General features: G+C 42.6%; 2 protein-coding genes across 2 annotated transcripts in view; both read right to left on the bottom strand.

Annotated features, from left to right (window-relative positions):
• timm50 (translocase of inner mitochondrial membrane 50 homolog (S. cerevisiae)) overlaps positions 1 to 1,794 on the bottom strand; it is a 10,067-nt gene extending 8,273 nt beyond the window's left edge. Inside the window, exons 1-2 of the mRNA XM_088011503.1 lie at positions 1,514 to 1,794; positions 13 to 169 (exon numbers count right to left, since the gene is read on the bottom strand). Of these exons, the coding sequence (XP_087867629.1) occupies positions 13 to 169; positions 1,514 to 1,714 (358 nt within the window). The 5' untranslated portion in view covers positions 1,715 to 1,794. The remainder of the gene's footprint in view (positions 1 to 12; positions 170 to 1,513) is intronic.
• A 4,934-nt stretch (positions 1,795 to 6,728) lies between these two features.
• On the bottom strand, positions 6,729 to 14,479 carry LOC106909329 (uncharacterized). The gene is made up of 2 exons (XM_014975679.2): positions 14,102 to 14,479; positions 6,729 to 10,700 (listed from the first exon to the last, which is right to left on the bottom strand). Exons 1-2 carry the CDS (start codon positions 14,202 to 14,204, stop codon positions 8,962 to 8,964), a joined length of 1,842 nt encoding a protein of 613 aa, XP_014831165.2. The 5' UTR covers positions 14,205 to 14,479; the 3' UTR covers positions 6,729 to 8,961.
• Between the last annotated feature and the right edge of the window lie 449 nt (positions 14,480 to 14,928).

The raw sequence follows: 14,928 nt of genomic DNA, 5'->3' as shown, positions 1-14,928 counted from the left end.
CGCCTCGCTCACCAAAGATGTAGACGAGGCTGGCGGCCCCGCCCACTCCCATCAGCCCCGCCAGCCGCAGCACCATCTTCTTGGCGTAGGCCGAGTTCTCCTTCTGCTTCCTGTCCTCCGTCTGCTCTCCGTCCTTCTGGCCCGGATCGCCCTCTGGGGGCGGCTGACCCTGGAAAACAGTCAGACGAAGCTTTGGTCCACTGGTTCTACTGAGCAGCTCAGAGCCAAACATTCAGTCTCACAGCGTAAGCTGCTGCTGGACCCTCCGTCCTCCATCTGTAGTCCAGCGCTTAGGGAGACGGCGGACATGTTTTATACGTACGTCCCCAGAGCGGGGCCTGGGCTGCTGCCGTCCTCTACGCCTAAAACAATTTACCAAGATAAACAAGTCGAGTAGAACTAATCAGTCTAGATTATTAATACACAACAAGGAAGCTCAAAGCGTTTTGCATCATAAAAATACAAAAATAAGTCATAAAAACATCAGTCACAAATGAGAAACCAGAAACAAACATTACATTTTGATGAGTGTCCTCATCAAAATCATCGAATATTTGATCAATGTTCCAGTTATTACTCATCAAAAGCAGCTCTAACCACACTAAGGGTTTTCAGTCTGGATTTAAAGGAACTCAGTGTTTCAGCTGTTTTTCAGTTTTCTGGAAGTTTATTCCAGATTTGAGGTGCATAGAAGCTGAATGCTGCTTCTCCATGTTTGGTTCTGGATGCAGAACCAGAACCAGTAAAAGAAACCAGTAGACCTGACAAGTCTGGAAGATTGATGCAACAGCACAAGTAATACCAGTGGCAGCCCAAGTACCACTGGTACAACTCGGACCACAGTTTGAGAACCAAGGAGGAAATGATCAGGTTTCCACCGGTGCAGAGCCTGACCAGAAGCTGATGTTCTGCAGATGGGGACAAAGCCAGGACTGTCCAAAGGAGGACAACCAAACTGCTCCATGACTCCTCCGTGGTAACCCGGGGCTGCAGCACAACCTCGTGGGTTCCTCCACCATCACATTAAACCCATGAAGACTTGCTCCGTTGCCGATCCCAGGTTTAATGTGGGGCATGTTTGAAACGACCATGAGGAGGAGGTTGGAGAGGAGGGCGGGGTCCAATCCTCTGACCTTCACAACAAACAAACCTTGGATATGCATCTCCAACAATCTGAAGCGGAGGCCGTTTCATTGCTGCGACACAACACATAGCCGGTCCAACAACACAGCAACCAGCAGGTAAGCAGCAGGCTAACAGCAAGCTAACAGGAGGCTAGCAGCAGCAGTGGGAGGTGACCGGGTAGAGACAGATTAATTATCCCTGAACTGCAACTCATGAGCTCAGACATCCAAAGATTAGCGCCGTCTCGTTTAGCTAAATGTCAGACCGAAAGGAGCTAGGAGTGGCTTTGAATATTAGCACAGGAGCAGCTCAGACGAGCGGAGATGGCCGCGAACAGCGCTGTCTCCGCAGCTGCTACTGCCTGTGGAGCAAAATGAGCGCCCCTCACCTGACTCTGCTGAAGCCTCTCCTGGAGGATCGCCTGGGCTAACCCTCCCGTCGCACCGCCGGTACCGGGTGGGTTCTTCTCCGTGGACAGAGTCCGGATGACATCCAGCACTTGCTGTGGGCTGGAAGCAGCTGACATCCCGCTCTGGAACCGCAGAAGGCTCCGGCTAGCTCTCACACACATGGGGAACATCGCGGACATCTTGGATCCTAGCGTTAGCTGCCGGTGAGCGCCTGTGACGTAAAGCCAAAGGACAGAGCTCCCGATTGGCTGGAGCGTCTTTGACTGGCAGACGCGAGAGGCAGTCACAGGAGCGGGGGATCACGTGGTTGAAAGAGCAGGTGGGTTCTATAAAAATTGAACCAATCAGAAGTGAAAGTTTGTCTGACCTTCGATTCCGAAAGAAAAGCGGCCATGATGCTTGACGGTAACGTGCCCAAAGAGTATGGCAGGCCATTTTAACATAAAGTTGGTTTCACCACGCTTGCATTCAAAATATCTTAAATTGGTTAATGACTAGACATATTAGCAAATTGAAACACTTCTAATTATATCATGACTGGGAAAATACATATTTTAGATCTAATTACATTCTGACTAGTTTAAATAATAATACATTTAATTTATGTCATTACATGTTGAGATCTCATTGGGCTACAAAGGTCTTAAACCAAAACAAGTATTTATAATGGATATATAAACATCAAAGAAAGTGAAACAGAAATGTTCCTAAATAGAAATGTCTTAGTGGACTGCTTTAACTCATGTAAAGCTCTTTGAATTGCCTTGTTGCTGAAAATGTGCTATATAAATAAAATTACCTTAACTTACCTTTGTGTCCCAAATGTCAGTGAGAGCTTTCCATATCCATATACCATGAAGTTACATGGAGGCTTCAGTTCAAGATGTTTACAATAAATTACTTACTATCTGTAAAGTAATTTAAAGTAACTGAGATATCTTATCTAGTTACCTTACCTGTGACTAGTTATTCCTCCAATTAAAGTTATTGTACATTTAATTTTAGATGTTATATAGATTTGACTAATCCAAATTAAATTGCAGAAATGTTGAAGCAAACTAACTTACAGATGGAGTTATGGATGGAACTGTATTTTTGGTTCCAAATGAATTAGATATCTTTAACAGACATCTATTTGTCTTGAATTAACATTCCGACTACTCAGAGTGATATTAATGATATCAAGAATGATTATTGCTTAGTCATAGCTTTTCCAGATGTACGTGATATTTTGAAATTTCAAGAAAAAATTCAGAAGTTTCAACTTCTGAATGGGTTGACAGCAGAACTAAGCTGATTTTAAGTGCATTACGTTTATCAGAAGAGAATAAATAGAATAAATAAATACATTCTCTGCAGATTTCTGAAGGGTCTTCACATTATGAAGTTTGCTTTCTCCCCATTTACTGATAAGCTTTTTCTGACAATTTTGTGCAGAAAATCTAAATTCTGTAGGCAATTGTTTGGACAGCCCAAGTGCAGCACAGGGTATGCATTGTTCTTAATTCTCATATATAAAAATGTCATTTTGATGAGCCGTAATTACATTCTAGGTATCTTGCATTGTAATTCTGGATGTTTGCCCCTTCAAATGAATCCAGTGCCAGCATTCGAGACATCCGGAAAGATATTTTGATCTGACAAAATGTCCTTGAAGATATTTTGAATTATTCTTATTACTAGTCAAAATGTAAATGCATGAATTAAATTCAGGATAGTCAAACTGTGGTTCTTTCTTGTCAAAACTCACTTTAGATATCTAGAGTGTAATTATAGATTGTTAGATGGAGACCATTTTATGTTAAGATAGCTTGCCATAACTGTGCCCAAAGGGCTGCTATAGTTAATCTTACTGAGGACAGGAAGTTTATTCCCTTAATGATGTGGAGGTTATCTATGGGTGGAGAACATGAACTCACCGGATTCTGCTGTTGACCTCTGCTTGGTGTCATTTGGAGGATGAAAGAGATATTAGCGATTTCATATTTAATTAATTTAACCAAGAGGAGCCTGAGCTGTGAATGGAAGAACCACAGCCTGCTGGTCACACACTAATGTGGGACGGCATCCTTCACTCTTCAGCCAACACAGGGAACTTAAAAAAAAGGTTGAACTGAGAATAATTACATCCAATGATTTATGAAATACCAAAACTAGATCAATTAGAGCAGAAAGGAGATTTATGAAAAGCTTGAGGACTGAGCGCAGACATGATTCACTGTGGCAGAAGAGAAGACGACTGGAGCTAGATACTGGGCCCAGACCACAGGCATGGATAGAAAACTGGTGTCTAGAATATAAAACCTCCAGCTGCTCCAACCAGGCGATAGTCAATGGGGCTGATTTGGAAATATGACAAGATGGAGCACAACCTGAGGCTACAGAGGCAAAATACATATGGGATTGTTATTGCAATAATATCGGTGTGATGTAGGAGCTGCAGGATTTGGTACGCTGATTGTTTATTGCTGCAGTAGATCAGTTGATTTAAACGCCTGGTTCATGGAGTAAAGAGAAGATTCTGAGGAGAGGAGATGAAGGTTATCTCTGAAATCATCATCTTCAGCCAAGAGACATTTCTGTCTTCCTTTCACATCTGAAATTACAGAAAAAGTAGTCATTAATCAAATCTATTAAAGCAAACATTCCAGTAGTGTTCATTCCAGAGAATCATCCCCAACTAGCAGCACAATCTCCAGTCCCTTCCTGTCCATCTTCACTCGTTAGGCAGCAGAATACTTCCCCACTCTGCCTTGACTTCTGCTGGAGTCAGGATTTCTCCCTGCGCAGACCAGTCCACTCCGCCTGGCTGGATTCAGCAGAGGACAGACGGAACCGGACAGACCCACTTTCCTTCAGGGTTGGAACAGGGGTGTGGTTTCATTTCTGGAACTCAATCGGATCAGTTTCTGTTATAAAGTCATTAAAGGTTTGTTGTGAATTGAAGCTGCAGAAACAAACAACCTCATTTTAAAGAAGGAAGCCCAAAAAAACGCATCATTTTAGGCCAGTATAATACTTAACGTTAAATAATCCGAGACCAAATCAGAACCAGCGCTTTACGCTAATATTAGGAGGCGTTAGCTTGTGAACTAAACTGGCAAGAAACACAAACTAGCACCCTAAAACTAAATATTTACTGTACACAGGTAGCTAGCTTACTATTAACAGCTAACAATGACTAAGACTCTGTGATGGCCAGATAAAAGATTTTGGAGGCAGATCACTACTGTTAGCTCGCTTTGCTAACATTTACACATAGCTTACCTTTCATGGTAAAAGTTGGTCGACTCTGAAAGCGAAGCGCTACAGAATTTACAAGTCGGCCTATTCTTTCCTCTGGATGTTTTACAAATAAATTCTTCACAATTTATTTAGTGGAATTGCATTACTGAAGACTTTGCAGACTTCTTAAACAACCACAGTTCACTTAATTGGAGTGCCAAGTTTGGGAGGCAGCGGGAACAAAAATACTAAATTAGCAATAAATAAGTATAAGCTGCGACTCCCCTCCTCCCCTCGCTTTGAACCATGCAGCTTATAGCCCGGTGGGCTTTTCTGTGGCTTTTTCTTCAGCCACCAGGGGGCTCTGTAGCAGGAAGTGAATCATTGGAAGTCAAAGAAGAAAGCGCAGATTTTCATTTAGAGCAAGCAGATGCTAGCAGCAGGCACGACGGAGAAATGTTTTCAAACTGACCTCATCATGGAAACATGAAGACGTTCATGTGATGCAGCTTTTAGGTTGAGGGCTGAAGATCTGGGAGGTCAGGAGGGACATGGAGCCGCTGCAGGTCAGCTCGGCGTGAACGAGCGGCGTGAACGAATCAGCTCGGCGTGAACGAATCAGCTCGGCGTGAATGAATCCACGGTTTGGCGCTGGAGACGCAGGGCTGAGTCCTTAATAGCACGTTTATTAAGGATGCAGCCCTCTGCTGTGGAAAACCGAAAACGGCAAAGATACCAGCGGCTAATAGTCCAGTGCGGCTTTTATATGTACGTTTCCAGTTTGTTTTTTTAAACTTTGTGGATGTGGCTTATAGTGAGGTGTGCTTTATAGTCTGGAAAATACGGCACATTTAATGCTCAATTTATGTTAGTGATATTTCTACAGCTGTGGTCTTCAAATTAAATGCCAACGTTGAGACCAGCTTCAAGAACTGTGTTCAAATTTTATGAAAAGTTGTTAAATTTAGTTTTTAAACTATCATTCAGATTCATTTTCCGTCATAAGTTTTTTAGAAAGCAGTGTTTTCTGGTAAAATGTGTTTATTAGCGAGAACATTTAAAAACATGAAGCATAAAAGGCTATTTTACATGGACAAGAAACGGTTATGTCAGAACCACCTTACATCAGAAGATGAACAATAACCTGTTCTCAGTCATATTTTACTTTCAACCCATCCTGCTGATCCGGTTCTACTGAAATGGATTTCTGCTTCTCATTAAAAAGCAAACATGTCTGTTTCTGTTCCAGATGCTAACAGATGTTCTTCATTCAAACCCAGACAGGATGAAGGTTCTGCCTTCATCATAACGGTGTTATTAAGCACCAGCTCCCGTCATGGCCGCCTCAAACAGAGCATAAGACATATGGCTGAGATGTGAAGACATAATCATAACGTTCATATTTGTATCCTAAAAAACACTGAAATAAAACGATTTGTTTATGTTTCCATCAGGAAGTTAAACCTGAGTTCTTTCAGAAATAATCCAATTTAAGCTCCAACATGACCAGAAGTCCTTTCCACCAAGCTGGTTCTGCTACCGATCTGCAAAAACCAGGGGCCTCACGTGTAAACACTACTCAGCTGTCACACTAAAAACTGGAGTACGGACAAATTTAGAAAAGTGTGGCACACAAAAATATTCAGCTGTATGAAGCTGAGTACAGTGATGGCTTTCCTTTATAAATCCTAATTAGCAGGAAACAGAGCAGCTGCTGCTCCGCCCGTTTCCTCCACTTATTAATTTAAATTAGTATAAATACCTGCAAGACTGTCACCACCTGAAGCAGTAACCATGGCAACGGTGCTTGCTTTTAGCAGTATAATAGTTATATATTTCATTTAAAAGATGCTTTCATGGCACATAAGGTCACCTCACAAAAACAAAAATAAAAACTTTGAAAGAAAAAATAGAAAAAGACAGCAGAGCGTCCAGCTGGGACTAAAGAGACACACAGACCTTCACGGCGACTGGGAATGTGGACGTTTATTCTGAATAGAGGAATCATGTGTATAAGTTGCACATTTACAGAATGGAGATGCTTTTTGCTGACCGGTACCGGTACCGCTCTAAGTTCTGCTCAGAGCTCCAGGATGAATCTAAACGCTGATGGACCATCAGATGGATCTGATCTGTGATCAATCCTCCATCAGAGCCAAAGCTCCTCAGGTAGCGGCTCACCTGGATCAGCTGCTGATGGACCTGATCGTCTCCTGATCAGAACCGAACCTGGTGGATCCATCTGCTGATCAGCCTGTTTTCTCTCCAGTCAGAATGAAATGACCGAGCAGATAACAGGCATTTCATGCATTCAGCACACAGACCGGCGTTACAGCTGTAAGAGACCAAACTGAGGAAACGTACTATTTACGTTCCACTGAGGTTTTCTCATCCTTTTGTTTTTATCTGATTTATTCTGTGTGTGAGGTGTTATTTTCTGAGGATAAATGTGGTTCAGTTTCATCGTTTCAGTTTAAACAATAAAAGATTAAAACCATGAAAAAACATCTCGTCTTAATAACTGGATTCAGGTTTCAGTGTTTAGGTGAGTTTTGGTGCTTTGTAGTTTGTTGTTCTCAAAAGTTTGTATGGCTGCTGCACATTTTCACGGCAGGTCAAAAGTTTACGCATATCTATGTAAACTTTCACGCCACGTACATTTTTATACAAGCCGACGTGAGTGAAATGTGGCTCACGCTTCATACATGAGGCGTCAAGTCTTTACAATCTGAATTTGTCTGGGCAAATTCAGATCCAGACCTGAGAAGAAACCAAGCTAGCCCCGGCCAGAACAAAGACCCGCTTTCATCAGCAGGTAGGGGCGGGCTCCTGGGGGACGGCAGCCAATCAGAAGGTTCAGACCAGTTCTGAAGGCCAGAGAGTTTACAGGAAGTTAACTCTTCCACACATCAACGTTTCCTTCCTGTGTCACTGCCCAACCCTGGAGGTCTGACCTGCTGCATCGTTTAGCACCGACCGCGAGCCGCTATGGAGTTAGAATCCAGATTATCGACATGCAGCTGAACTTAAAACAGCCTCATTAAGACAACAAGCTGTTTCTGGTGTGGATCCAAAATAGCATCAATAAAGGAGAATAAATATTAATCACATTTTCATCTTAGAAAAAAGTTTGGATTATTTTACGCTTTCAACATAAAACATGAACAGAAAAAAGCCAAAATGAGTCGGTACCACTTTGAGTCCAGAACCGGTACTGATCTGAGGTTCTGTTACCAGAAGGACGAGGTTCCAGCATGATGAGTCTGAGCTAATCGTGAGAAACCGTCTCAGACCAACATGGCTTCCTGCCGAACTGTGGAGCACCGGACTGGGTCAGAACTGGATCAGAACCAGGAAAGGTGTGCAACAGAAGATCAGAAAACAGGCATGATTCTGGTTGGAGTCACATAAATATTGGTAAAACCCGTAATCGGTTCAGATCTTCTGAGCTTTCAGTCAAACTTCTGATTATTTGAAAACTGAATCGTTTTAATTAGCAGCTGATGTTCCTTTCACAAGCGCCTGGTTATTAAAATAAATATAAAACTACAAATAAATATCAGTTCAGCACCTTAAAATGCACAAGCGGTTCTAATAACAGCTAATATTTACAGACGAAAGGAACTCGTACACAAGACGTCAGCCTCTTTCTGTCAGTCACTGCCCCCTTGTGGCAGTAACAACATACTGCAGCCAGTCCTTTTGGGGCTGGCCTTTGACAAGATCTTCTGACACATTACAGTCAAGATCAAACCAACTTATTTTGATCAAGGGACTTAAATGCTCTAATCAGTCACTAACTGAATCCATCCTGTGCTTGGAGGGAATCCACCAAGTGACCAGACTGTTCAGTCTAACCATTAATTCAACTGGACTTGTGGTTAGAAGGAGGAACTGCATCCTTTTACATCTGTCTGTGGATCAGATGGAGCTGGTCTCACGGATAAGTGTTTATTAGGTTTGTTTTTCCTTCCAGATCCGATATCGCCCATAAACATTACAGGTAAACCAGTTTGTATTTTCCCAGATAAACAGCTCAACAACCTGAGAAACAACTAAAATGATCCGGTACCTTTCATTAAAGCTGTAACTGTATTAACATCCACAAACAGATTCCATGAATGAAATATTATTCCTGTTCACAAATCACATCAATTTCAAAACAAACCTGTAAAGTGTATTGGTTGGGTTAGTTGTGAACTCAAATTTCCTCCAAAGATGCATTTCTAGGCAACTCTTCTCTGTGGATCTTCATGTGTGTATTTAAAGTGGACTTGCGGTTAAAGTGCCGTCCACAAACGTCACAACCAAATGGTTTTTCTCCGGTGTGGATCCTAACGTGTCTGTCTAAACTGGTCTTCAGGTTGAATCTATACCCACAGACGTTGCAGCAGAAGGGTTTCTCCCCTGTATGGATGATCATGTGTTTCTTCACACTGGGCTTTGCTGTGAACCTTTGCCCACAAAGATGGCAGCCATATGGCTTCACTCCCGAATGCACTCGCATGTGTTTGTTTGCAGCCGATTTGACCATAAATCTCTTCCCGCAGAAATCACAGGCATACGGTTTCTCCCCGGTATGGATTCTCAGGTGGAAGGTCAGGTCGGTTTTGTTGGTGAACCTCTTGCTGCACTGAACGCACCCAAAGGGTTTCTCTCCTGTGTGGACCTTCATGTGTCTGGTTAAATGCGACTTGCGGCTGAATCGCTGTCCACAGACGTCGCAGTTGAGCGGCTTCTCTCCGGTGTGGATTCTCTGGTGGGTGTTTAGATGGGACTTGGACCTGAAGTCTTGTCCACACACGTCACAGCTGTAGGGTTTCTCCCCTGTGTGAATCCGAATGTGTGCTTTCAGATTAGCCTTGTAGAAGAATTTCTGCCCACAGAGATCACAAACAAACGGTTTCTCTCCACTGTGGATTCGCAAGTGTGAATTCAAGCAACTTTTACTGGTGAACCTTTTAGTGCACTGGTTGCAGCCAAACTGCTTTTCTCTGATTGGTTCCTCTCCAGAGTGTGCTTTCATGTGTCGGTTCGCCGCTGACTTGTCCTTGAATCTTTGCTCGCACATGTCGCAGCCGAATGGTTTCTCGTCAGAGTGAACTCTCTGGTGCGAGTTGAGGCGGCATTTACTGGCAAACTTTCTACCACATTTCTCACACTGGAAAGGTTTCTCCCCAGAGTGGATGGTCATGTGTCTGTTCAGGTGAGACTTTCGACCGAATCTTTGTTTGCACACGTCGCAGCCAAACGGTTTCTCCCCTGTGTGGATTATTGTGTGCAGGTTTAAATGACTTTTTCTCTTGAAACTTTTCCCACAGATGCCACAACTAAAACATTTCTCCTCCTTCCCCTCAGGTCTTTGTTGTGAATGACTTGCCATGTGACTCTGAAGGGAACGCTTGGAGGTGAACCGTTTAACGCACTCGGTGCAGCTCCAAGGTTTGCTGTGAGATCTCCCTTTCGCCTTGCGAAAGCCGCTCTCCTCACAGTCGTCTTCACTCCCTTCGGTTTCAGCCTCAGAGTCTGACAAGGGCTTGAGTTGAGCATCAGAATGGTTCTCATCATCACTCTCCTCCTCGCTGACTTCAGTGTCTGAAGAGCTGGAAGTGTCTCCATGTGTGCTGGGGTCTGGGATCCTTCTGGATCTTCCTCCTTCTCCATCCTCTTCATCGCTTTCTAACTTCATCTGGTTCACTGAGCTGATGCTGGGGAGAGCGCCCAGTAAGACCAGAGGCTTCTCCTCCTCTTCCTCATCTTCGTCCTCACTCTTCACTCTTCTTCTGGTGCTCTCCATCTCCTCATTCATGTCCAGCTGCTCCCCTGCCACACTGTCCCAGAGCTCCTCTTGCTCCTCCTTGATCCGGACGGGTTCTGGGTCCCAGTCAGAGCTGGGCTCCTCCGGGGAATCTTCTCTGACCACGGCAGTGGGACCAACATCTGCAGGGAACCACAAGATGGACGTTACGAACTTCTGCTCAACTCGACATTGAAAACATACAGAAAGGGAACATTAAAAATGAACCCAACATGTTTTTTAACACTTCTTAGTCTCTTCAGCTTCACTCACACCGAGCCTGGTTCTGATTCTGTTAGAACCTCCTGGAGTTGTTTCTTTCTACTGTGCATCTGTAGGAAGAATCCATCCATCCATTTTCTAACACCCTGGTCCCTTAGTGGGTCAGGAGGTGCTGGTGCCTCTCCAGCAAATGTTTCGGGCAAGAGGCGGGGTCACCTGGACAGGTCACCTGGACAGGTCACCTGGACAGGTTGTCAGTCTGTCACAGGGCAACACAGAGACAGACAGGACAAACAACCATGCATTCATGCACGCACGCACGTGCGCGCACACACACACACACACACACACACACATACACGTTTGTGTCGCTATCTTTGTGGGGATTTTCCATTGACTTCCATTCATTTCTACAGCCTAGACCTGACCTTTACCCTTTTCCTAACCCTAACCATCACATACCTAACCCTAACCCAAACCAAAACTCAATTCATACCTTAGCCCTAACTCTGACCCCTGACCCAAAAACAGGTTTTCCCCTTGTGGGGACCAGGCTCCGGTCCCCACAAGGAGTACCCAGAGAGAAGCCACCATGCACAGGGAGAACATGGAGACTCCATGCAGAAAGACCCAGGGCCGGGAATTGAACTCAGAACCTTCTGCTGTAAGGCAACAGCTCCACCAACTGCACCACTGTGCAGCCCCCCTAGGAAGAATAACTCCTGTAATAACTGAACCAGAATCTGAACCTACTGAAACTGTCAGAAACTGGCATGTTATACATCCACAAAGAAATTAATTTCTGCTAACATTGAATGTTAGAGTAGTGACACGAAACAAGAAAAACTGAAATATTAAAGTTTTTTCATAATTCCAACTTGAGACAACCTGATTTTTTCATTGCTTTGAATTAGAAGCAATAACATTTTTTCTTGTTAAAAAAGGAACTAAATTGTTTTTAATGATCAATGTCTCGTTTGCACAGAACGATTTTTAATTAGATCACTCAATTACTCGTCAAAATAATCGATTACAACAGCCCAATTGCAAACCAAAAAACACCACATCAATAACGGTGAATAAATAGTTATTTACATAAGTGAATACCTTAATAAAATCTTTTTTTAATTGTGAAACGGGATGACAGGTTCTAGGACATCACAGTAAAAGGGTCATTAAGTATTTAGCTGTATTTGAAACACTGCAGGTTGAAAAATGTATGTTTGCTCAAAAATATTTGTTGAAATTAAATTCATGACTGATTTCATATTGCAAAATATGGGCTTGGAGCTGAAGGGACAATGCAGCCAAGTCAATTTATGACCTCTAGCTGTATTGGAACAATGAATGATAAAAAGATTTATCAAGAAACATAATTTGACTCATTTACAGTTAGGCTTGTCACAATAAATTTTGCTAAGCGATTAATTGTCTAAAAAATGATTGCGATAAACGATTATATTGTTTCAAGACCTTTTGACACTGATTTAATGGAAATGACTAATAATGCAGTGATTTCCTGCCATAGATAGATACACTTTATTTTCAAAACAACACATAACACTGGAACTGATAAACTAAACAAACTAAACAACCAAAAACAAAAATAAAATGGATTCTCAGTCTCCATTAACAAAAAACGTACTTGAATAAAAACTAAACAACATAAAGCCAAAGTGGAAATAAATACTGCATTCAACCAAAAGAGTGCAGATATGAAGTCTGTATACTGTATTTCCCTCAGTAATCACTAGATTTAAATAGAGAAGACGGGCACATCCGAGCACCTAATGCAGTAGTTCATACTACACGATTTTTTGCAGCTATTTTTTTTTAGATCGTTGGCCGATCTAAGATTGTCGCTGCTGATTTCGTAACCAATCATCCTGCAGTGTGGATCGTCGTGGCCGCTCCGATCTAAATCAGGGGTTTTCCCCGACCGGGAGCTGAACGCTGAATGTGACAGGTAGCCAATCAGAAAGCCGGATTCTCCTCCTGCTTTCTGACGGGAAATTACGGAGGGGAATCCCAAACAGCTGACACGGAGCCACACGAAGTCCAGCGGACATCGGAGATGATATGTGGAAACAACATTAATATTTATTCAACATTTTGTGCAAAGAATATAGAAATGACGAGGGGAGGAGTTGGAGCCAAATTGCTACCTCAGTTGATAAACCCGGTAAGTTTTCAGCTGTTCTTCGTTAACATGACATAATATAATGATTTTCATTCAGTCAGGACTTTACGCTGACTCTAGCCACATGCATCACAGGTAGATTCTAGCAAAGCATTGATTAATGCCTGATATTAAAATTAGTTAACTGGACTTGTAGCCATTATTTTGTGCCCAGGTGGCTGGAAACCTCATGGCATGACGAACCTGATCGAACCGATATACCTAGGATTTCTGTCGACTAATGTGTCTCTCAGGTTTTGAAAATGGGCCGAAAACTCGTGTAGTGTGAGCTGGACATTACACTAAGGAAATAGGAAGGGTGGGTCAGTGCAGAGCACCGGAGCTGAGCCTTTTTTTATTCAGTGTCATCAACGGAAAGAAAAAAACGGCAGTTAGAGACGATAAAGCCGATAATTAAAATGAGGTCGATAGGTCTAATTTATCGTGCGTTTAATTGATTTATCGTTTAGCGCGACAGGCCTATTTACAGTCTTGTCTGAGGATTAGCAGCATCAACAAAAGGATCAACATGCTGGGATTGAACAGTTTCAATCCTGAAGCTCCTTGTGTATGTAATTAGCATCATACCTAAATAACTGTCAACGCAATATTTAAATTTATATTCTCTAATTGACTCAACATCTGATTAGCACCAAAAACAAAAGTTTTTTGCATAATGGGATATAAATGTATGTCCAACTGCATCAAAGGGTTCTTACCTTCCTGAACTACCTTCAGGAAACAGGTCAGGCTAACTGGTGCAGGCACAGCGAACCTGCCACTTATTTTAATTTATGTTTACATTTAAAATTCTTGTTCTTATTTTCTGTCCTGTTGTGTTTCTCTAATGAAACTTTGAGAAACAACATCGAGTAAAACTGTCTCCATGTACAGTCGACTGTGTTAGTAATAATCAATAGAACTAAGAAAGCATGCGGCTGTATTTCTGTGATAATTTATCTTTTCCAGATGCATTCCGCTCCCATTACTTCCGGGTTCATTGAAAGGTCACGCGGATAATGACGTTAACGTCAAAAGTCAGTCTGACTTTTACCGTAACAAACCGTGTGAGCGGAGCTAATTTTAGCAGAGCTAACCTCCGCTGCAGCTCCCATCCCCGATGAAGAAGGTAAATCTCCAAACCTGATGTGTGCAGCCGATGTTCGGGGCTGAAAGCAGCATCCAGTATTTCGTGTCTCTGCTCCTCTGCTGCATCCAGTCGCTGTTTGACCTGCTGTCTCCACATCTCTGCTAGCTTTTCTCTCTCCAAACTTTCCTTTAACAGTTACTGAGCAGTTCCAGCTGAGCCTCAAACCGTTTCTCTTCTTTCCAGAGTTCACCAACTGCTGTCGTTTCTGTCTTACAGCTTTATTAACTCTCCCGCTGCTGCTCCGTGGACAAAAACCCGAGGAAACACGAAGGACGGCGCTCCAACTGCCGCCATTGTACCGGAGAGAAGCACGAGTCTGCGCACTGGGGTCAGAGGCTGGACCCGCCAATCACGGAATAGAACACACGGAAGTCCCGCCCACATTAAGTTTTGCCATACGGTTCGTTGTTGCCATGTTCTGAGTGGCATTTTCTTCACAATAGAAGCTGAATTTGTAGCACATTTCTTTGCAAGCTATTTATTCCGTGATGCATTTGCAACGCAGAACTCTTCTCTTTCATACAAGTATATTTTTTAATATATCGAATAATTAAATTAACTTTAATGTGATGAAATACGCTAAAAGTTTACATATACCCAGTAAAAGTTAAATATTTCCAAACCTCCACTGACACAAAAGGTGAATTTTAGATTTCATTTAGACTATTTTTTTCCAGCCAATTGAGCGTTTTGAAAAAAGAACTTCAACTGTATCCTTTAAATTAAATCCAAATGCTTCAACTATTACAGTGAAAGTTGCACAATAACATAAAACTGAGAAAATATATATTTCATAATTAAATCATGTCACCAAATTGAT

This window comes from Poecilia mexicana, unplaced genomic scaffold (genome assembly GCF_051168715.1).
Source record: "Poecilia mexicana isolate PSO_F unplaced genomic scaffold, ASM5116871v1 scaffold_13, whole genome shotgun sequence".
NCBI lineage: Eukaryota > Metazoa > Chordata > Actinopteri > Cyprinodontiformes > Poeciliidae > Poecilia > Poecilia mexicana.
The sequence above is the reverse complement of the archived record's forward strand: the minus strand, read 5'-3'. Positions and strand labels throughout refer to the sequence as shown.